This window comes from Carassius carassius, chromosome 20 (genome assembly GCF_963082965.1).
Source record: "Carassius carassius chromosome 20, fCarCar2.1, whole genome shotgun sequence".
NCBI classification, from domain to species: Eukaryota; Metazoa; Chordata; class Actinopteri; order Cypriniformes; family Cyprinidae; genus Carassius; species Carassius carassius.
Genome location: NC_081774.1, coordinates 13,561,857 through 13,585,334, shown reverse-complemented (window position 1 = coordinate 13,585,334; position 23,478 = coordinate 13,561,857). Strand labels below are relative to the sequence as shown.

At 35.8% G+C, this 23,478-nt stretch overlaps 2 protein-coding genes across 3 annotated transcripts; both read right to left on the bottom strand.

The window, feature by feature from the left end:
* Nucleotides 1–1,317: 1,317 nt before the first annotated feature.
* On the bottom strand, nt 1,318–6,489 carry LOC132095789 (uncharacterized). 2 transcript variants are annotated; one of them, XM_059500880.1, is made up of 5 exons: nt 6,345–6,489; nt 5,656–5,739; nt 4,872–4,916; nt 3,204–3,352; nt 1,318–3,044 (listed from the first exon to the last, which is right to left on the bottom strand). In XM_059500880.1, exons 2-5 carry the CDS (start codon nt 5,717–5,719, stop codon nt 1,737–1,739), a joined length of 1,566 nt encoding a protein of 521 aa, XP_059356863.1. In that variant the 5' UTR covers nt 5,720–5,739; nt 6,345–6,489; the 3' UTR covers nt 1,318–1,736. The 2 variants fall into 2 exon arrangements, with proteins under 2 accessions (XP_059356863.1, XP_059356864.1); XM_059500881.1 differs by lacking the exon at nt 4,872–4,916.
* A 2,915-nt stretch (nt 6,490–9,404) lies between these two features.
* On the bottom strand, nt 9,405–22,407 carry LOC132096400 (reticulophagy regulator 1-like). Its single transcript, XM_059501723.1, has 9 exons — nt 22,107–22,407; nt 21,232–21,338; nt 21,090–21,120; nt 15,721–15,847; nt 15,201–15,285; nt 14,762–14,884; nt 14,387–14,457; nt 14,118–14,241; nt 9,405–11,235 (listed from the first exon to the last, which is right to left on the bottom strand). Exons 1-9 carry the CDS (start codon nt 22,346–22,348, stop codon nt 10,778–10,780), a joined length of 1,368 nt encoding a protein of 455 aa, XP_059357706.1. The 5' UTR covers nt 22,349–22,407; the 3' UTR covers nt 9,405–10,777.
* Nucleotides 22,408–23,478: the final 1,071 nt, after the last annotated feature.

Genomic DNA, 23,478 nt, shown 5'->3' with positions numbered 1-23,478 from the left:
CAAACAGCAATATGTGTATTATTTTACACGCTCACTATTGGAAAGAAAAACTTAACTTTAGAACTTTTCAGTGGCCGCATTACACTGTACAGAAGTGCAATCAAACTAATTAAAATGTCTGTTCAAGGCCAGATCTTCTAACAGTCCCTTTCAAGAATGCAGTTCTAACACAAACTCACTTACTGACCACATTAGAATGAGAAACTCTGCAGCACTGCTAAACACAGCGCACAGAAGTACACTGCTAATTTCTGTTTGTTTATGCAGATGACATATTAACCCTCATTACCATTCAGGAGCCTTTCCCATCCGCTTAATGAAATTCAGCTGGTCCCGCAGGTATGCAGACCATGGAGAGGTGCAGTCAGCACAAACCGGACTCATGCTGACTGAGGCATTAAGCAACAGCTCAATGTCTCGTATTTACTATATCCCCTCTCAAAGCCCACCACAGGCCAATTAGACAGTGAGGAAAGAACCACAACAGATGTGCCAGAGGTATGAAATGCAAAGCTGCAGATCTACACTTGGGTAACATATCCCAACTGATTTCTTGCACTCAAGTTGCCTGGCATAATGAAGTATGTCAATAAATTCTGCCATGTGTCCCTGGGAGAGTGTGTTGGGTAATCCAAGTATTAGGTATATTTTGTGTGCTTCATCAGTTCCTTTTTTAGTTTTAGATTTGCTCGCTGAGGGACCTTCTCAGAGTGACATATTTACAGTGCACTTGCAGTTTTTGCATATTTCAATATGTTCACTGTCTGTGTGAGCAGTCATTAGTTTTATATTGGCATGCCAAGCTCCATTAAAACAGTTATCAAGTGCACTCAGTTTTTATCAGCCTGAGGGATCTTTTAGCTGAATGCTGTTGTGAATAATTTAAATATCGGGTATTGGGTACTAATGTTTAGAATAAATTACATTTCTATTCCACACAAACCTTTTTCTCTGTCTACAGCAGGCATATATGTTAAAAATAATAAATATTTACGTAACTTGTAAGTTGTATATTGTATATTATGAATGACTTATTTCCCCTTAGAAAATATCTCTTTGAGCTCTTTCATCTATTTTCTTGTTGCCCTTTTTAAAGCCATAGCATAACCAATCAACTTTATGTGTTGATTCTGCATTTGCACTTGTATGTATATCACAGTTTATAATGTGAACTTTAGGATTTACTAAGAAAATGTATTTTGAATGCATGAATTCCTGTATTGCAATATGATGAATTTGTTTCGCTGTACTGAAACTATGAAGCCTATGTGATATTTTTGATGTTAATGCATGTTTAAAAAACACCAGCTTTAATTCGTCATTTATTTTTTAATGAAAATATTAAACAAAAAATGCAGAAGAGAAATATTGTTTTTATCAAAGTAGAAACTACATTAAATATATATCAAGAATTCACACAACAAATTTAGAGAAAAACTACCATACAGATTTATGTATCAGTATTATTCAAATACCCTAACCCTACATTATATAATACATAAATACATATATTGCTTCACATTACCACTAACAAAACCCTCAAATATATGGATTTGTTTCCCAACATGGCATTTCAGACAGAATTATGACCTGAGACATCTCTAGAGTTACTAAAACATCAATGCAAAAACTATTCCTGGATGATACGTAAGTTGTTTCTTTTGCACAGACCTAAACTGGTGCTACATGTGTATAAACATGATTGAATTTGTAAGTTCTCATCCAGTTTTATCTTCTCATTTCTTGTAGCCTCTCATATAGCCTCTCAGGAAGTCCTCGAATCTTGGAACTGGATACTCAGGGGCCACATTTTCAGGGAGAGATTGTATTTGGTGGGCTGGCTCATCTTTGTGTTTTTCACTTGCAGATTCTGCCCGGCGCAGACGGCAGTTGTAATCGATTTCTGGGTCACAGTCCGGATCGGGTTCAATGATGCCATCTTTGACTCTCTTGGCTGCATCAGCTCCAGTGGATGGCTGAGAGGCAAATTTACCACAGTTGGGGTCGTACGGGTGGCAGTCTGGTTTAGAACTGGCAGCACTTGTCCTCAAGTCCTGGCTCTCCACTGGGGTGCAGTCCTTATCGTAGAACATGTAGCAGTCATAACCTTCCTTGGTCTTCCCACGGATGCCCAGGCGGTGACTGGTCTGGAACTCTGGGAGAACTGGAGGGGGTTTCCTGAGAGCAGCTGCTCCACCCATCAGACAATATGGATCATAGCGAGGGTCACAGGCCAGGTTGAGAGGCGCAGGCTCATCTCTTGGAGCATATTCCAAGACGGGCTTATTGAGTCCAGCTAGTTTGGCAGCTGTAAGGGGGTTGCAGCCCTCTTCAAACAAAGGATTGCAAAACTGCTCTTTGGGGGCTTCTGCGTTGCTACTGGTTTGGGTTGCAGGTGCAACTACATTCATGACGCAAAGGGGGTCAGTGGCGGGGTTACAAGTGGGGTGCAGGTGATACAAACCTGAAGGTGATCTGGCCACCAGCTTGGGCTGGCAGTAAGGATCTTTGGTAGGATCACATCCAAGGTGAGCGTAGGAGGGCAGAGGTCCAAGCGGGGACCTGTAGCCATAAGCAGCGCGCAGGTGGTACTGCAAACACTCGGTGTCCGAAGGATTGCAGATACGCAACAGTTCTGCCCTCTGCTCAGCTGGCAAGAAAGGCTCTAAGACTGGAGCGTAATAGTAAGCTGGTGGGGTTTTAAGAGACAGAGGGAGTAGAGGGGACAGAATTGGAGCAGGAACCTTTTCTAGGGCGGGAGAAGGCTCTTCTTCTTCTGCAGCTTTTGGTCTAACAGCATAGAGGCAGTAGGGGTCGAGGTAAGGGTTGCACACTGTCACAGTAGCTTGCCTCACGGGAACAGGCATGACCAACTTGGCTTTGGGTTTGCTGGTGGATTCTGCAATGCAGTCTGGGTCATCGGAGTTAGCACATGCTTTGTAAATTTCGCTCAGGTGAGTGAGGTAATGGTTGTAGGAGCGTCCCTCTTCTACTCTGTGCTTGTTCTGCAGGTAAACAAGGTACATGCGATCCATGTCCTCAATCTGTGGGGATAATCACAGAGAAACAAAATTGGGCTAATAAACAGCTCACAAGAAAGTTTAATTATTTTTAGGACAATTAGCCTACATGAAGTCATAGAAAAATCTCAAAAAGATTTTGACACTGACTAGCAATCTCTGTTTTCGTTTAAGGCTACTCACTCCCTCCTGGTTGTTGGTCTGCATGAAGTATTTATACCAGCCCCAGAAATCAGGCAGACTCCTGTAGTAGGCAACATTCCTCCTGCTACGGACCAGCTTTTTCAGCGATGACTTGTTGTCTGTCTTCACCTCAGCAGCGCCACCTATAGCTGAAACAGCACATGACAACACTAAGTATCATTTTACCATAATTTAAAATAATAGTTCCATGTCATTCCAAACAAGACCCTTGTTCATCTTCGGAACACAAATGAAGATATTTTTGATGAAATCCAAGATCTTTCTGACCTTCTTTGAGTTAATAAAAAAATATCTTAATTAGTGTTCCAAAGATGAACAAATGTCTTACGGGTTTGAAACAACATGAGGGTGAGCAATTTATGATAGCATTTTCATTTTTGTGTGAACTATCCCTTAAAATAATATTCAGACAACATATAAGTATTTTTATTTATTTATTTAATCAAAATCTGACAATTTTATTACTTAGCATTTTGATGACTTCACTATTATTTAGTGCTGGGTAACGATTAATCGCATCCAAAATAAAAGTTTTTTTGTACATAATATATGTCTTTGTACTCTGTATATTTATTATGTATATATAAATACACTCACATGCATGTACTGTATATATTTAAGAAAAATATGTTATGTTTAAATATTCAATATATTTATATATAATAGAGATTGTATATACTGTGTGTGTATATTTTTATATTTACATAATAAATATATACAGTACACACACATATATTATGCACACAGAAAACATTTTTATTTTTGGATGCGATTAATCAAGATTAATCATTGGCCAGCACTAATATTATTATAAAATATGGAAAACTCTGACATGATTTGATTGAATTCTTAAGAAATATTTGGGTTCTTAGCTTTGCCAGTGTGTCACAGTCCATAAAATGAAAATAAGAAGGAGATTCTATTTTGAGGCCAAGATGTAGAGAAGCTCTATGTGAGACAATTAACCACTGGCATTTTGCAGGTGTGCAGCATAATGATTAATGTTTAATGGCATTATCTCACATCTGAGCTTTGATATCAGTGCCATTTACAGTATTGCTGATGATATACAGTACAGACCAAAAGTTTGGACACACCTTCTCATTCAAAGAGTTTTCTTTATTTTCATGACTATGAAAATTGTAGAGCCACACTGAAGGCATGAAGGGCTATTTGACCAAGAAGGAGAGTGATGGGGTGCTGCGCCAGATGACCTGGCCTCCACAGTCACCGGACCTGAACCCAATCGAGATGGTTTAGGGGTGAGCTGGACCGCAGACAGAAGGCAAAAGGGCCAACAAGTGCTAAGCATCTCTCGGGGAACTCCTTCAAAACTGTTGGAAGACCATTTCAGGTGACTACCTCTTGAAGCTCATCAAGAGAATGCCAAGAGTGTGCAAAGCAGTAATAAAAGCAAAAGGTGGCTACTTTGAAGAACCTAGAATATTACATATTTTCAGTTGTTTCACACTTTTTTGTCATGTATATAATTCCATATATAATTCCACATGTGTTAATTCATAGTTTTGATGCCTTCAGTGTGAATCTACAATTTTCATAGTCATGAAAATAAAGAAAACTCTTTGAATGAGAAGGTGTGTCCAAACTTTTGGTCTGTTCTGTAATTGCACAAAAAGTCCAACTCACCATCCTCTTCCTCATTGCGTCCTACAGGACCAGCCTTCATAAAGTCTGTTTCAGACGTTAATAAAAATAAATAAATAAATAAAAAAATGCAAATAAAACAAAAGAAAGAAAAAAACTAAATTGAATTGTTATGAACCAAATGTCACATTTCTGAAATAAAGGAAAATGCCAACCGACAGTGCACAGCAGGCATTTTTCCTGTCAGCGGAGCCTGTGTCTTATTCTAGTGATTATCGCTCTGTCTCAGCTCTCAGAGCTCTAAGTTCTCTAAAATGGGACCTAAACTTCTTTGACCCCCTACAAGTGTACCTGTTAAACTACAAAGGGATTGGGGAACCAGCCCACAGGCTGCTGCCATAATTACCACTGGTGTAAAATAGAATGAAGGCTGTAAATTAGTCTGTACATGCAACATTATTTGTACCATATATGTCTGCATCTACAGTTGGTCTCTTTAGATATTTATAGCTCATGGAAAATATACAGTTGGCTGATAAACACAAGGTCTCTATTTTCCTATATAGAAACTGTTTGACTGAAATCACTTCACAAAGGTTTTCACAAAAAGAATAACAATACACAATGCACATTTGTTTTCTGTGGGTTTGTAAATTCTGTGAAGTTTCTGCAGTAGTAACCAGATGTGCTTTGTTTCAGAGATGGATTCTGAGACATTTGGTTCATGTTTTATAATGCTAATGATGACTAATGGTGATTTATTATAATCCTATGGTTCACAGAATGTTTTCATTGATTTGTTTATTGGATCAAAATGGATTCTCACCTGGCATAAAGACAGTTGCAAAAGCCATTCCACAGAATATAACAGATAATGTAAGTCTGGCCATCTTTCTTGACTAGTTGAATCCTGAAAACAAAAGCTGAGAAAGTGATCCATATCAGGGATTCAGGGATATTCGAAATAATGGTTGGCCAATTGGGATTTTCAATGTAATTGGGATTTTTCATTGATTCTTAGATAATAATGAACTTTTTAACTATTTTAACTTTTAAACCATGAATGTTTTGTTTAAAATAACCAATAACTTGCAATAATCTGCTGTTGTACAATTTAGTTTTTAATGGACAGACTTCAATTCTCATTCTATTGTTCTAATATGTAAATATATAAAATTAAATTTTTAAACTGCTGTTTTTTTTTTCACTTTTTAAAATTGTTACTTTTTAGATTTATAAGAATTCTTAGGCTTTCCTTGCAATTGTTTAAGTCTTTTTGAATATACCTGTCTTACATAATTCCCAAATTGTGTTTGTGTTTTATTTTACATTGTGCAGTAATGGAGAGGGGGGACAAACACATTATAAATAACACAACATATATAGAAATCCATGTAAGATTATCAAATAAATAATAACAATTTCCCAGTGCTCATACCTCCACTTCATTTATTAAGAATATTTTGTTCTATATCAGTCAACTGAATGAGAAAAAGGATCTTCAAAAGATCTTACCTGTTCTAGGAGAAATGTTTGAAGATACTCCTAAGGTGCTGGTGGGCTCTGAAGGGGCGTACTAAACTCTGCACACAACCCCTGCGCTCCCCTTCAAACCCTCTGAACTGCTGTGGCGAATGGCAACATTTTTAAAGTGCTCCATGATCATTAAGAAAAAAAAGGCATGTCATATGTCAGGAGCTTGCTGTTGGCCTTTTTGGGATTGGCTCTTGCAAAATCAGCTCATTGACCAATGAGAGTCCTGTAATTAGGGAGAAAAGCAGCAAGATCCAACTTGGAAGAGGCAGCCAGAGGAATGCAGGAATAATCAAAGAAATACCTTTTTACTAATTGATGAATGAGGTGCCACATCTTCCACTGAGACACAAACACGAAAGAAAACCTTGTGATACTGAACAAGTAATACTTTCTCCTGACTTTATCAGTTCATGCACTTTAGATTATTTCACCAAGAGCTTGAAAGTTTATCTTATTCTCAGTATTATACAGATTTATAAAGTAAAATACAGCTCTATGGAATTCCCTTTTCTTTTTTATATATATAAATTAATCTAACAACTTCTTTATGTTATAACATATAAATGAGTTTTGTTTAGGCAAACATATTATTTAATATGACTAACCTAACATCATTTACTAACAAGAAACTCTTATAGTATTGGCACACGTGTGAGGATGTAATGGTGACAAAAGTTTCATTTTTGTGTGAAATATCTCTCTTTAGAAACCTTTATACAATAATGTTAAAGCATCCACATCATCTTCCTCATTCGAGGTTTTTAGTATTAAGTCATCTACAGCAAAGTGACAACTGCGTAATGTAAGCTTATTAAAAACCATCCAACAAACAGATTCATGTCAGCAGCTTTTGAAGGTGTTATCTGGCAGTTTCTTCACACTCACTAAAGATTCCACAGGAAAAGCAGAAAGTGTCGGCCACACTGTCATAAGAACCTGAAGGCCAGAAGGTTACAGGCACACCAGATTCATACTGGGGCACGTGCTCCAGTAAAAGGGGTCTAGCAACACCCCTGCAGGATGCTATAAAAAAAATCAGGTTTGGGTTAACAAGAACAAGAACATCATAGATCAGAATGATAGCCTGTCAAGTATCATTTTAGGTGACTCCTTCCCACCATATATTTCTGCAAAAATCTATAGCTAAAAATAAATATGAAGCTATGTGGTGGCTGCTTATGATTTAGAAACAACATCTGCAACATGCAACTCTCTTGGCATATACTGTACTGTATGTGACTGAATGTTTAATGGTGTCCACTAAGATCCATTTATCATGATGTTGGGATGTCCAGATCAGCATGTCCACTGTTGCACATATAATTAAATGTCAGGCCTTCTGCAAACAGGTGTTTTACATAGCACATAAACCTGCAATCCAACCTAGAAGCAGCTGAGCACACAAACACGATATGGCCTCATAATTCCAACATACCGGATTTAAAAGAATGTGACATGCGCTCAGAATTTTGGAACACCTGGCGCCAGGAAGAGTTTAAAAATCACTTCATTAACCCTTCACTGAAGCAATTTATATTATGATATACAGTACCTATATTTACCAAATGTCTATATATCATTCCACAAATATCTAAATGCCATATTTGTGACTTTTTCTTTAGCTTGTGAAAGAAAAAGTGTGGAAGGTCAAGGTGGTAAAGCTCTGAGGAGTTTTCACTTCACCTGTATGTCTCTGTAGAGTTTTACAATTGCATTTTATGGAAAACTACAGGCCTAGAAAGAACTCAGGCTTGTTTTCATGTAAGAAAAAATGCCAAGTAAACAGAAATTATGTGCATGTCACTGTGTAATTTACATGCCAGAAAGGACAAGTAACTGAATCTGTCATGTATAATTTCAATGGGTGACATGAATCAATGAGATGAAAACATTATTGAGCTAAATGGATACAAATAATATGTTTAGGAAACCTTTTGTGATATGCTTATCTGTATTTATCTATATTGTGATAAAGTAATACAACAGGTCTGTCAAACTGTGCAGACAATCATTTTTCATTTTTCTCTTTCTTTAAAGAACATTGCGATTAATATGTGTGGCATATTAGAGTCTTTATAGTGGTTTGTTTGATTTTTATTTTGGCCCTGAGACACAAATCACACCACATTAAGCCACTCACTTCAGAAAGAAGTTCTGCGGTAGTAAAAACATCCCCTGCTGCGCTTGAATCTTTTAAAGGACTACCAGATGCAGAATTATGGAAGAGTTTATTTTTAATTGTTTCAGTATGTTAAGCTATAACCCATACAGTCACTCATGTTGCACCTTGTGCATTTGTTCAGACTGAATGTAACTGAAAATATTGGTGTTGTTCTTTTTATCTGCTTTATGCATGTAATTATAAACATCTCTCCATAAAAAGCTGTGTCGTAATATTTAGTCCTGATAAATTATTTCAGATTTGAATAGTCGAAGCAGTTTAACTCATGTGCATTGGATGCAGTCCTGAATAGTGATGAGCGTAAATCATACACATTTGAAACATGACTTTATTTTGTTCTACTGACTTGAGGTAAAGTTTAGGTGATGTATGGATAGTGTGCTTTACAAGTGGACTACGAGTAAATCACTGGGTGCTTTTTAAAAGTGTCAGATTTATGAAGAGGACTGTTCCTCCCATTTACTTATAGTAAAAACAACTCATATTTAACCAGTACCTGGATCAAATGATGGTGAATAAATGTTTAATATATTTAATCATGCATTTGGTGACAATTAACAATACACATTATCATTACAATTTAATGAATTATAGCTTTTTAATTTAAATTAGTTTTTCCTTTTCAAAATTACAAAACATCAAGTCTTTAAGTCCTTAATTTCTAGAATTAATAACAATTTGCTTTAGAATTTATATACAATTATAATTAAATATATAAGTGTAAGTTAAGAAAAAAATTAATGAAATCTGAAATTTAAACCAAAATGACTACGTTTTGACCTCATTTAGGATTTTTTTCAGTCACTTAAGATTTTTCCATTGCAAAGCCTCATTCAGAATAATGACATTAACCACAATTTTGAATTGTACGGTTTTAATTACATTCTGGAGATTGTTTATACAACTATATTTTGCTTATTCTGTTATGCTCTGACAGACAAACTTGCACAGGCATATAAGGCAATCATATGTGCGTGGCAGCAATCTAATAAGAGAGATATATAGGAATAAATAATACATTTAAAAAAAAAAGATCAAACTGACACTGAGTAGAATCATTTTTGGATAGCAGTCATTATAGTGACTGGCAGAAATTCCTATTCGGCCAATGTGATATAGAAAGCATTTGATACATACAAAATTCATTATACATCAGAAGTTTGTTAGAAACACTAAATTTAGATACACACCAAGCAACACTCTGTGAACAGAAACACTCTTGGTTATATGTCCGTCTGTACTTACATTGATGAAAAGGCTATTATGAATAATGGGTCAGTTGATAAAAGACTGAAAGCATGATAATGATCCCCAAAGAGACATTTTGATTTATAAAACTGACTAAAAGTACAAGTGTCTTCTGTCTACATTTTTCTTGGGCATTAAATACATTTTACAGTTTTGCCTGAAAAAAAATTGGGGTCTTTGTGTACATTAAAGAGAAAGAGTTCACCCAGAAATTATCATTATTTACACACTTTCATTTTTTTTTTTTTTCAAATATTGTGTTCTGTGGAACACAAAAGATAATATTCGGTGTTACTGTTTTTGTTTATAAAATGAAAGTCAATGGAGTCTAAAACAACATTAAACAGCATTTATGACAAAATATTCATTTTTGGTTGAACCATCCTTTTAAGCACTATTTGATGAATATTAATCTGGTGCGTATGTGCTCTAGTGCCTAGTTGGTTCACTCTAAAAAAAATATTTAAATAAAATACATCCAGTATTTGTCACATGTGTACTTCTCTACAATGTGTTTCTGTTTGCCTATAAGTGCATTCCTGATTGTCAGTTAGTGGGAGGCCCTTACACTTTGGCCATGAAGCTTTATTTTATGAGTAATTATAGGAAGTTGAAAAGAGAAAAAATATTTGGCAGCAAAATATGGAATATCCTGTATCTACCAGCCCTTTAACAGCTAAACAAATGACTTTACTCTGGTCCATAACCCTCTGGTCATTGGCGGGTTGGAGGTTGACAGGAAACATTGTGAAAACCATTTCCTCCGATGACCCACTAAGATGGAGCTACGCCAAAACCAGCCACAATCCCCTTCCCAGTGAAATACACAAATAGCCTCCTTCCACAGATGACTTTGTTTTTATAGCAAAACAAATGAATCACACCAGCAAAGTAAAACAATGGAATACCTTCATTACAACCCAACATTTATCCTCCCACCCACATCCCATCACAGAGGGAAGCAGAACCCCTCTGAATAAAATCATTGGTGCCCCAGTAGTTTGGACAGGAAGCCTGAGGAGGGTTTGTTAGATTTAGACGTTTCTGCACGGCTCGAGCGGTCCAGCCCCAACTCGCCCTCCAGCTGTTCCAGCTCTGACTGGTCCAACAACTCGAAGTCCTCCGCGTCGCTGTCCGATTCCTCAGCCAGGGCCTGGACCAGCGCAGGTGCTACAGCCGCCTCCAGACGTTCCTGCATGGCCGCCGTTACTGCTGCTGTGATTAGATCTCCAGCCAGCCTCTGCACAACCTCCAGTGCCTGGGCCACGGGTTCCTGCTCTGACTGTGTGGACCCGACCCTGCTGGGATGGGATGGAGGGGTGGGCATCCCAATGCTCAGGTCTTCATCGTCATCTCCATTTGTTCCCAAGACATTGTCCAAGGAGGGAAATTCCGGCAGTCCACCGGTGAAGACTTCCTCGTCACTTCGCCGGTCTGAGTCTGTAGCAAATAAATAATATAGAAAACGCCCCATTTAAAAAAAAAAAAAAACAATGAGATATATACAAATGCAACTGGAATACAGTTTAGTATAATATATATTATTGAATGCCTCAAACCTATATAAGTTATCAAGGTTTTAGACATTGCATACTTTTATTGTAATGCTATATTACACAAAAAATGTCTCTAATACATAAAAACTGGGGTTTTTTTTCAGAGGTGGAAAGTAACGAGTTACATTTACTCGCGTTACTGTAATTGAGTAGCTTTTTTGTGTACTAATACTTTTTAAAGTAATTTTTTTAATCTGTAATTTTACTTTTACTTAAGTATATTTTGTTTGAAGTATTGTACTTCGCTACATTTTAAAACACATTAATTACTGAGTAAAAAAATAAAAAAATAAATAAATAAATAAATCGCTCCCTGGAAACTACGTCAGTAAATAATAGGCAGGAGGGCAAACTGGCGCTAAAATCACAAGAAAGATGCAGACGGACAAAACAGGCGTTAGTGGTGCAGACACCGCTGAAAACGAAACCCCGTCATATTCTGAAGTTGAACTCGAAGGAAATGAAGTGAACCCCTGGTCATATGTATGCTCTATTATGCAGTGTGAGCTGTACTTTCCTAGGAAGACCAAACTAGCAGCTTATAAAATCTCGACAAGACCTCAACCCTTCGCAAGAATGTAGAGGTAAGCTAAATAATTGCATCGTTGCATTGGTGGTTAAAATGAAGCTTTGACATTTTAGCAAGAGGTTTTGCACAAATTAGCTAAAAAGACCGTGGTGAGGAGTGTGCTATTTTTGTTTTAATGATGTGCGCGCGCATTTATAGTGCGTTCTTTCACTGTGTGATTCAGTCTCCTAAAATGCATTTAGAATGATCACAGAATTGAAGATATAGGGGCAGAAAATTCACATATTTATATAATTTCATATATTAAATCAAAATCACACAAAGAATGCCATCTTTTCCTCCAAAAATCATCATGAATATATACAAACATATATATAACAGTTCAGTAAACAAGTTAATTAAGAGACTTGCGTTTTAGACACCATATTGCCTTTTTTAGCTCTATTTCTACAACAGAAAATAATTCCAAACACAGCCACCAAAGCACAGTTTTGCGTCTCTGAGCAACGTGACAGTGTTTCGTTCCTGAATGAATCAACCGTTTAAATGATTCGGTTCAATCGCAATGACTCACTTATTAACAGTGACTTGCTGACACATACTGGCCATTTTAATTTCACATTTAAAGATTTTTTTTTTATAATTAATTTCTTATCATTTCAAATGAGTATTCAACATTTTATGTCTTGTATATCAAAACATTATTCATGCATTTGTAACTGCAGGTTAAATGCATTCTTGTCCTGCACTAAACAGTGTAATACATCTAAATTCCACTTCCAATGAATCTTCTGCATTTCCTCTGCATTAAAAGATGAGTTTGTTGATAATGATTTGCCTGGTAACAGCCCAAATGTTTTATTATTCTAAATAACTGATTCCTTTAATTAAAAACAACTAGTTTGAGATTAATAGACCTATCCCAGGGGTGTCAAACTCAGTTCCTGGAGGGCCATAGCCCTGCAGAGTTTAGTTCTAACCCTGCTCCAGCACACATATCATGTAGTTTTCAAATAAACCTAAATGATTAGATTAGCTGGATCAGGTGTGTTTAATTAGGGTTATATCTAAACTGTGCAGGACTGTGGCCCTCCAGGAACTGAGTTTGACAACCTTGGCCTGTCCCATTTTGACTCCCTCCCACTGTTAAAATGTAACTAAGTAATTTTTACTCTGAGTAAATTTTAAATGAGCTACTTTTTACTTTTACTTGAGTAGATTTTTAGACTGGTACTTTTACTTGTACTTAAGTAAAATTTCATTAATGTAATGGTACTTTTACTTAAGTAGAATATTTTTGTACTCTTTCCACCTCTGGGTTTTTTAGAAACCTGACATTCATTCAATACTTAAATCTCTTTTTTTATAATCACACCATGCCGCTGACTAATTGATTCCAGTGTACTAGTACATATTTATATAGACTTTATTTATAGTATGCAACATATAATATACATTTAATACCAGCAGGTCAAAAGTTTGGGATGAGTAAAAAAAATGTAATGATACAGTTCATTTAAAAAATAAGGTAAACTATTAATATTGTGAAATATTATTACAATTTTAAATCACTTTTTAAATAATGCTAATTTTTATCTATAAGTATTTTGCATTTAAAAATGCAGTTTATTCCTGTGATGGTAAAGCTGAATTTTCAGCATCCAGTCCAGTGTTACATGATCCTTTAGAAAAGTTAATTCTAATATGCTTATTCCCTGCTCAAGCAACATTTAACATCTCTTACTGTTATTAGTTAAAAAAAAACAGTTGTGCTGCTTAATATTTCTTGTGGAATGAGAAATATTAGATAACATTTTAGATTAGGGAACACATAATCAATATTTTTCCCCTTAAAACTCCTAATTTGCAGCTTTAAGTTTAGGTATTGGGTAGAATTAAGAGATGTAGAATATGGTCATGCAGTATAAGGCTTTAATAAGTGCCTAATAAACAAGTACTAATAATCAGACAATATGCTAGTATTATGCATGCTAATAAGCAACTAGTTAATAGTGAAATAGTAATATATATATATATATATATATATATATATATATATACACACACACATACATACTGTACATACAAACACATATCAGTTTCTAGCAGTTAATTTGCAGGGGGTGGGGTCTTTGTTATGTATAGTCTATCTGTATCCTTTGTTATATTTAGACCATATTTGGACCTGGAAAGTCACCCACATACAGATATTTCTGGAAAAGGTAAGAGAGCTTTACCTTCAGAGTTTTCTGTCTGAGGTGTGTGTCCCTCTGAAAGGTTAAAGGTGCCATTGTCAGTCCATGTTATTTCAGAGACCTCTGTGTCGGATACAGACAGCTCTTTGCACACGGTGGAGTCCATCTGTATTAGATACTCAATATCAGTTCACACACAGACAGGAAATGGACATATTATGTATATGATATCATTGTCATATCCTAAAGCCCTCAGAGTCTTCATAAGAGTGAGTGACAGTATCTGGCCTGTTGTGTGGCCACTCACTGACCTTGGGGAAAAGTGCCGACAGGTCTGCTTCAATGCTCTCTCTCTTGGCTTGTGACTGGAGTATCCTTTTCTCTTAAGCCAGAAAGGATTATGGAAAATGCAAGTCAGCCATTACTTGAAATATTACATTAAAAACCAAACAGAATCGATAAAAAATACATTAGTGTAATTGAAAAATGCAAAACTGTGTGTGTACTATGCTTTATATGATTATTATTGGTTTGCCTTGTTAGCTTATGCCAATGCCAAACTCCATTGAATTCATTCAGATGAATCACCCTTACTTAGTGCTAAGCGCAAATTTTATTTTGGGGTCAAGCTACGCTGGAATTCATGTAAAATTCAGTAATTTTCTATGTGTGTATTTTAGATGTACCATGATTCTCCTTTATTTTCTGAAGAAACTCGCCCACTCCAAAGTCCAGTTTCGGCAGAACTGGTTCCAACCACATCCCAAACTCATGTGACGACACCAAGGGCCAGAGAAAAATGCCAAGCACTGCAGTACACAGATGTAGAAACTATTAAAGTGTGCGTCACTCTTACCAGTGCGTTTATGAACCTACTGACTGCCAGGAAGAAAGAGAAACCAGAGACTGACTGGGAATATCGTCATGGTAACATTACTAGGAATCCACTATCACATGACAAACAGACTGCTGGATGTTCTCAAGTGTGCTGGAGGTAAATCCAGAAAAAGGCTATGCTCACCTTAGCCAATAGTAGCAAACAGTTGTACAAAGACTTTAATGAAAAGACATAGCAAAACCTATTAATTACCATCTTTTTTGTGTAGGACCTAATTTGGCACTTACCTAAGATGTATGAAATAACAACCCCTGGAATGTAACGTCCAAGTATTGCCAGAAAAGAACACATACTGCACACCAGCAGACAGAACTGCAATGAGACAGTCATTTAAAATAGAACAGTTGACATAAAATACTTTTGAAGAGTCAATAAACTGCAGGTTGGCATGGTATACTCTAAATCTAGTTTAAATATAATTTTGTTAATTATTTTATAATTATTATACATGCAGCTTTTATGAGCTATATGTATATATACACTGTATATTTTTTATACATAATAAAACACAAAAAAATGAAAATATTACAAATATGCTTTTAACATGCATCACTATTTGATGCACCTGGAAACATCATCAGTGGTGATATAAATTAATATTAAGACCATGAAAAATTAACAAGAGAAGGCAAAATGGTGGTTTAAATGGGGAAAATGTAGAAGTAATTAAGACTTGATATGATCAAAATACAAATTTTTACCTAGCACAACCTACACAGTAATGAAAAAAACTAAATCTGTCCATACCTTGCCTGGATTCTGCTGCTTAAAAGAGGAAGTCTCCTCAATGAAGAGCTTGAGGCTCGTCCAGAAGTCTGTGAAAGGAGATCCTGATCCAGACTTGCCCTCCTGGACAGAATCAATGACCTCCCAGCTACAATTAAAAGACCAGTAAAATAAATGATCATTAAAGTTGAACCAGAAGTAAAGACCCTTTCTGCAAAAGCACATATTAATTCATTCATTCAATTAAACAATGTAAACTTTATTTAGCATTGCATATCTTTTGAACATATATGCTGCTATATATTTGTAGTCTCAACCTCTGGAACTGTGATATGACACAACATGCCTATAAACTATACAGGACATGTAAATTCATGTTATGGAGGATGGAAAGAATTAAACAGAAATATAGACCTTAGTCCATTATAATAAACGGATGTCAGTGTCTATAACATTAGACAGTGTGTATGCCTTTGAAGGCAGATTCTAGCACTATCAGAGCAGACACTGCATTTGTGAAATACTTCACAGTCTGAGTGATGACTGCAGAAATGAACAAGAGGATTCTTATAATATCTAAAATGGGTTCATGAGATAACTGAAAAGGAGGCACCCTGAGAATACCTGGTTTATAAATGAGGGAATCACTGCCCATTGAAAAATTTGGCTTCACTTATTTGAAGGTTTACTCAGGATTGTTTTAAAATATGATTACATATCAATCTTTTTAGATCCTTGACTGACAGCGTACATCGTAAAACATATTTTTAATTACATGAATCACTATTCCTTGAGCCTGCTGGGACTCTTTGCTGAGTTTAAATCACATTTGATGTTATGTGGAAAGTTCACTTTCATTGAAAGTATAATGTAAGATAGCTTTAATATTAATATTGGGCAGCTAATAATAACATCAGGTAAAAAGTCAAGTAAATATTTCTTTGGTCAAACATTTGGCTGTGAATGAATTAGCATGACTTTCAGAACGGGGGAATTTCTTGGCATCTATTAACAGGCGGCTTGTTAATGCCCTTTATCTGTGGTAATGCGCCCTACTCCCATCCCCTCACAGCTGTCGCCCAATGTTTCCCATCTCCAAAACAAACTGAACAATGCCACCTATAAGTCGAAAACGTTTCAAACACAAAATCCTTCAAACAAACAAGCTACACATAACCCATGCAATTAGGAACTCTCCTACAGATCCGTTTCCTCCAAAAGGTCGTAAACCACCTCCAACTTTACAGAGAAATGTTTCCCCGGAGGTTTCCTATTAAACAGAGCGCATGGGGGGCATGTGACTATGAGGCAACAGAGCTCACATTAGCATTTCACCATCTAAGCGAAAGTGCCAGAGAAAGTGAGGGCAGGCTCGCCCAACCCAGACCAGAGCTGATGACTGGAGATCAATGAGGTGTAATGCTCACAACACAAGTGTTAAGAGATTTCATCAGATGAGATCTTTTGTTACATCTTTTGGGAAATCTGCGTGTTGACTAACACTACTTGTTGTTTGATAGTTAACGCTATTTGAAATCATACCACATCACATGCTTGCTACTGCTTAATGCTTTTCACATTATCATGTGAAAACCAAATAAAGTTTGCTGCCTCAAGAAAGTCCAAAATCTTTTTAAACCAAAGAACATGTGTAGAAAAGCCTCTAATGTCTCCGCAAATGCCAACAACAGGTGACTCTGGATTCTTAGAACCAAACCACTCGACTAACTTTAGCTGACTTCCAAGCTAAAACAACAAAGAAAGCTACTTATCTGACACTCAAACAGACCCAGTGACAGAGCACTAAAATAGCTCAAAACAAACAGCTGGGGAATGCCACTGAAAATCAATAGTGTCTCTTAATATTTTAAAATAAATGTAAAAGGACCTTTGGCTTTGGCAAACGCAGACTTTTACAATGTTTTTAGCATTGGGACCGTTCAAGTACACTTTGTCATACATGACTGACAGGTTCCATGGCTGTGTGGTATACATGCATGTATCAATACTTATAAAGTACTTTTGACAATCGACATGATCTTCCTCCTAGCAAATGTTCCAAAACAAGGGTCACTATGGAGACAGCCCCAGATGCATGATGACTGATATTTGTAATAATTTGGAACGAGCTCTTATATGAAACCTGACAAACCTAACTAATGCAAGTAAGATAAATTGCTTGATTCAAATAACGTTTTCCAAAAAATTTTTAAAAAATAAGGAAATAAGACACAAAATAAATATCCAAGTCATATAAACAAAACTAGACACTTAAGTCACGGTATAACTCACATACCACTGATTCCTAGTAAGTTAACAACCACTCTTTGTACCAATTTTTTTCAAGTGTTTATATATATATATATATATATATATTTTTTTTTTTTTTACCTCAGTGCTGATCCATGGTCTTCAGCAGTCATCTCAAAATCTCTGGGTTTCAACATGAAAGGCGTTCAGGTAAGTCAGAAGGTGAGTGTGTGAGTGTGATAAGTTCCAGAGTTCAGACAAGAGTCACAAATGAAGTGTTGCATGAAGCCACACTAGCTAGTGTTTATGTTGACCAAGGCCTGAGCTTCACTATTTCAACCGGTCAGGTCTAAAAATACCAGAGTCACATAGCATTCCTCAAGCAGGCATCAGACAGACAGTGTTGGGGCATGAACACACACACGTACAAACACTCCACATAATACCCCCTTAATACCCCTCTTTACAGAATGAGACCCTCTCAGAAGAGTATTTAATTACACAATTTTTTCTCAGTGCAAGTACGTGTGTAACAAAGAATCTCCCTGACATCACAATAATTTTCCACCATTTCATCTCTCTGTTTAATCTCACAAATTTATAATAAATTACTGTTTCATTGTGAATTTTAAAATCTCATTATATTTCAAGATATTTTACATTTATTTATATGTTAAATTATATTTTAAATATAGAACCTCTTTTGCGCAACATATTAATATTATAGTTAATATTAATATTAAGTTAATATTATACAATATAAATAACACCAAGCAACTGAATAATAAAACTACACTAGCAAACATTCAGACAAGAGTCAGCTATAACATGAAAGCAGAATTTATTAATATTCTCAGGACAGGTTGTCACGTTTTTATTGTTTTATTATTATTTTCATGCATTTAAAATATGTATAAATTAAAAATTTTCATTTGAGACATTTTCGTTTTATTTTATACAATTACACAATTTATTTTATTTTTATTTCAAAAACATCCATTTGGGGCAGATTGGCACTTTTTATTATTATTATTATTATTATTGTTATTTAGCTGTGCTTAACAATTAAATATTTAATTTTCACAAATGGTATGAAATAATTTTCATATTTATTTATGTTTTAAATGGTCAAATAGGTCAATAAATTTGGTCAATAGTTTGCTATTTTTTTATATTTGATATTTTTGCTGTTTTATGTTTTCATGATTGTTTTATTGTTCACATATTGCTTACCCCAGAATTGTTTGCTTAAACATCTAGCATGTAACAACATAAACTAAACCATTTTACCTAGTTAATAACTTTCAAAAACTGTTTTCTATGCAAGAATTCAGAGTATATATACATAAACTGACTTTCAAAAAATGACATTCCCAGAAAATGAGAGTAAAAAGTGTAAAAACTTGCCTAGTCTCCCCTGTATAAACAGATAACTGTTGTCTTTATTATTTATATGACCTCTTTATTTGTATCATTCTAGCTGTTATGATGATTTGGTCACTTGACTGTGATGAAAGGACCATGACTTGTCAATTGGTCAGCGAACAAATAATACCAGTCATCTAAACCTCACTCATCCTTCCTCCAATGGGCCACTGAGTGTCCAGACACACCCTTTGTTAGTTAATATCCTGTGATGTGATTGGCTTCTCTGTTGGCACCCTCCAAAATCCTCCCAATAAGAATGGTGAGGAAATGCACAAATGGCTGTGTCATTTTACTCGCCATGGCACCCAGTCTGAAACATAAACTCAAGTTTCACAACACGACATGCTTCCACAAGACAAAGACAACCCACTCCAGTGCATATGTCACAATCTACAAATAAACATCACTACAGATTAAACATATTAGTACATTTGTACTGCAAATATATTGTGAAACATTTGTAGAAAAGAAATAGTAACTAAATTTGTATTACCATATAACTTCTGTTTCATAAAAACACAAAAGCTCTTAATGTGAAACTTTCATCATCATCACACTTTAAATCTAAATTAACTTCTATGAAATAAACAAAACACAAAAAGTAGGGCACAACTGAAAGCTATGGGAGGGACAGGGGGCAAAGGTGTCAGAGTGAAGATCCGGGTGAAGACAACTGGTGGAACAAGACTCACATCAACAGCAGCCGGCAGAAATTAACAAACTGAGGCAATCCTGCAGCTGTTGGTCAAGTCCCCAAGGTTTTAATGAGACCCGTCTCAAATGAACACCACACTGAAGATTACTACATTGGCATCTCACCCACTGGAGCACAATGGTGCCATTGCTTTTGTTTTTACCATAAGCATGTAAACAATGACAGGGAAACTTCGGTCAGAGTACAGCACGTCGCAAGCCAGATTAAAATAATGGAAAGCCGAAGGCCATTGATAAGCAGTATTGGATAAATTCATCAAGCCTCCCACTAATCCAATACTTTAATAAACTTAGGCCGACTTTTGAATGTTCTCATAACCAAGGATTTGTTGATTATATAATCTTGGTTCACTTGGACACACTGTTCAAACTGCTGCATTAGAAAGGTTACCAGTGTTGTACATTTCTAAGTTTCAAGAAGGTCAGGAGTGCTTTGTTAGATTTCTCAGTTAGTCTTGTTCTCACAACAGCTCATTCACAGAAGCACTGGATTTCACTGACATTTCTAAACTCACATGACAGGCTTTATGCTGTTTGTCATCACTAATGCCAATCAGAGGTATAGGACGCTCTCTAGTGGCTACAGACTGGACTGAAGCTTATGATTGGAAAAAGTACATTTATAAATACATTCAAATGTGTGCCCTAATCACATTTTTGAGTCAAGTACATTTTGAGTGCAACTATCAAAAGGTATACCTATTTGTATATTTGTTGAAGGTAGATTTGCTTTAAATTAAAATTCTGTCATGTTGTTTCAAACTCATATGAATCCAAAATGAATTATTAATGAAAATAAAAGCAGCTTTTTCTCAAAATGAAAAAAAGTTATATATATATATATATATATATATATATAATTCAGCATTTCCATCACAGAAAAAAAACTACATTTTATAATATATTAAAATAGAATTTTTTTTTACTTTGAACAATATTTTAAAATTTTTGAACAAGTAAACATAGCCTTTGAACAGGTGTGCGAGCTCTAAATTTACCTGCTTGTCATACTCCTCCATAGAGCAGCTCCTGTAAGTAGAAAATAAACATCCATGGGATCTACACTGGTGGTGGGCAAATGTGTTTCTATTCTTACAGTAACAACAGTCACACATGTTAGGGTATGAAACAAACCCACACCTCTGGATCTGGAAAGAGCCACATCTCCCATCAACTGTATCATCACTAAGAGAGCCACACATATGGAGAGGAGGCTGAACACCCGACAGGGACTAAGAGACACAAACCTGCATGAAAAAAAAAACAACAACAACATTCAGGTTTCCCATCTTTTATCACGTGCACAGTTACAGTAAACAGACATCTATCTCTCGATCACTTTCATATGTATAGTGCTTGTTTTTTGTTGTTTTTTTTGTTTGTTTTTTAAGATAAAAGCTGTAAAATGATCTAAGATATGTCATAATGCTTTTAAAAACAATAAAACTAAATGCTCAAGTGTGGTTATTATTATTTCTATTTATTACAAGTTATGTAAAATCATGTGGTTTGAGGGTGAAACTAATTCCTAATCGCACTCCAAATAATGCCATGTTAACCCAAATACAGTATCTGTCCACATGCCACAACAAGATTTATTTAAAACAAACAAATATCATAAACATATTGACAGCTTGTGTGCCTGCAGGGAAATGCATATGCAATTTTAAAGTTTGTCTTCAAAAATGTATCATGCAATGCAAAAGAAACGATTGTCACTAGCACAAAAGGTCCTCCACAGTACAAACAACTGTAAAGTCCAATGGAACCACAGATAGCCTACAGAGAAAATGGTCAAAGGAAAATGCCTTAGGGGCCAGACTACAAAAAAAAAACAGTTAGGCCTGCTGATTTAATTAGGCAGAGAAATGTAGAGCATTGGAATGCGATAAAGACTGACCCATTGACGCAATATTTTATTTATACTCCAACATCACTATGTCTTAAAAGAAAATGTGATATCTGCATTCATGCATAATGCATGTAATAAAAATATGCTGCGTCATGTGTCTCACCAAAACGCTATATTTGTAGTTGCGAAGAAAGAGGAAGTCCATAAGGGTTTTTTCCAGTTAATCAGCTTTGATATACGGCACAGAGGATCAGTGTCTGCAGGGTGTCGGACTCTCGAAGGCTGCTCTTCCTCTTTCTCCGCCATCTCTCCTCCTCCACCTGAGCTGAGTGATCTGGAGGAAGTCTTTCCCACCGGCTCCACCTCTGAAGCATCCAGACTGTCGCATCCACCCTGATAAGCCATTGCAAGCCCCGCTCCTCACGCGCGCTACCAGCTGATGTTAATTTTGTTGTTGTTTAGTAGCTGACGTCACTCAGAGGCAGCCCCGGGTTGCTGTTGGGAACTCTTACGTCATCGTTCAGTCAGCTGTGCTCTGGGTGATTTAGGATACCTCTGCATGCAGTTTAAATGCTCAAGATTAGAGCCAAATCAACGTTTTGTTTGAATTCATTCATACTGCAAGAAAAGGATGCGTTTTTTTCTATTCGTCTTTTACTTCTTCTTTTAGTTCATCATTAGACATCATTTTGGCTTTGAAAATATTTCTTCTTTAGCCTATACATTCCTCTTTTACAGTCATATGTAGACAATCTGATACTTTATTTATTTTGAAGACAAAATCTGAAATTAACTTGATACGCTCTTTAACCACTAGGGAGCAGTCTACATTACTGTAAAGTGCTTGTAAACAGCCACTTGCAGTGGGAAAATAAATAAATAAATAGAATAATATAAAAGTATAAAATCTCTATGTAAAATATTATTGAAGTATAATTATTTTTTACATATCGTTGCCCTACGTTCTTCTGCTGTTTAATGTCGTGAAGTTGTGACATATGTATCACAAAGTATGTGACCCTGGACCACAAAACCAGTCATAAGTAGCACGGGTGTATTTGTAGCAATAGCATTGTATGGGTCAAAATTATCGATTTTTATTTTATGCCAATAATAATTAGGATATTAGGTTTAAGAATATGTTCCATGAAGGTATTTTGTAAATTTCCTAGCATAAATGTATCAAAACTTTTTTTTTTTATTAGTAATAGTTTATGCATTGCTAAGAATTCCGTTTGGACAACTTTAAAGCCGATTTCTCAATATTTAGATTTTTTTTGTACTCTCAGATTGCAGATTTTCAAATAGTTGTATCTCAGCCAAATATTGTCCCATCCTAACAAACCATACATCAATGGAAAGCTTGTTCAGCTTTCAGGTGATGTATAAAATTTCAGTTTCAAAAAATTGACCCTTATGACTGGTTTAGTGGTCCTGTGGTCACATATAACTAATCCTTAGATCATTGGCTAAAAAAACATGATTGAAGTTTAATCTTGGCTGTAAGGTCAGAGCCAGTAGTGACACTATTAAAT

Coding starts and splice junctions, on each gene's coding strand:
- LOC132095789 (XM_059500880.1), bottom strand. CDS start 5,719: ATGGCCAGACTTACATTATCTGTTATATTCTGTGGAATGGCTTTTGCA. Junction 4,917..5,655: donor TGCAACTGTCTTTATGCCAG/GTGAGAATCCAT, acceptor CGTCTGAAACAG/ACTTTATGAAGGCTGGTCCT. Junction 3,045..3,203: donor AGACCAACAACCAGGAGGGA/GTGAGTAGCCTT, acceptor TTATCCCCACAG/ATTGAGGACATGGATCGCAT.
- LOC132096400 (XM_059501723.1), bottom strand. CDS start 22,348: ATGGCTTATCAGGGTGGATGCGACAGTCTGGATGCTTCAGAGGTGGAG. Junction 21,339..22,106: donor ACTACAAATATAGCGTTTTG/GTGAGACACATG, acceptor TTTTTCATGCAG/GTTTGTGTCTCTTAGTCCCT. Junction 15,286..15,720: donor AGCAGCAGAATCCAGGCAAG/GTATGGACAGAT, acceptor GTCTCATTGCAG/TTCTGTCTGCTGGTGTGCAG.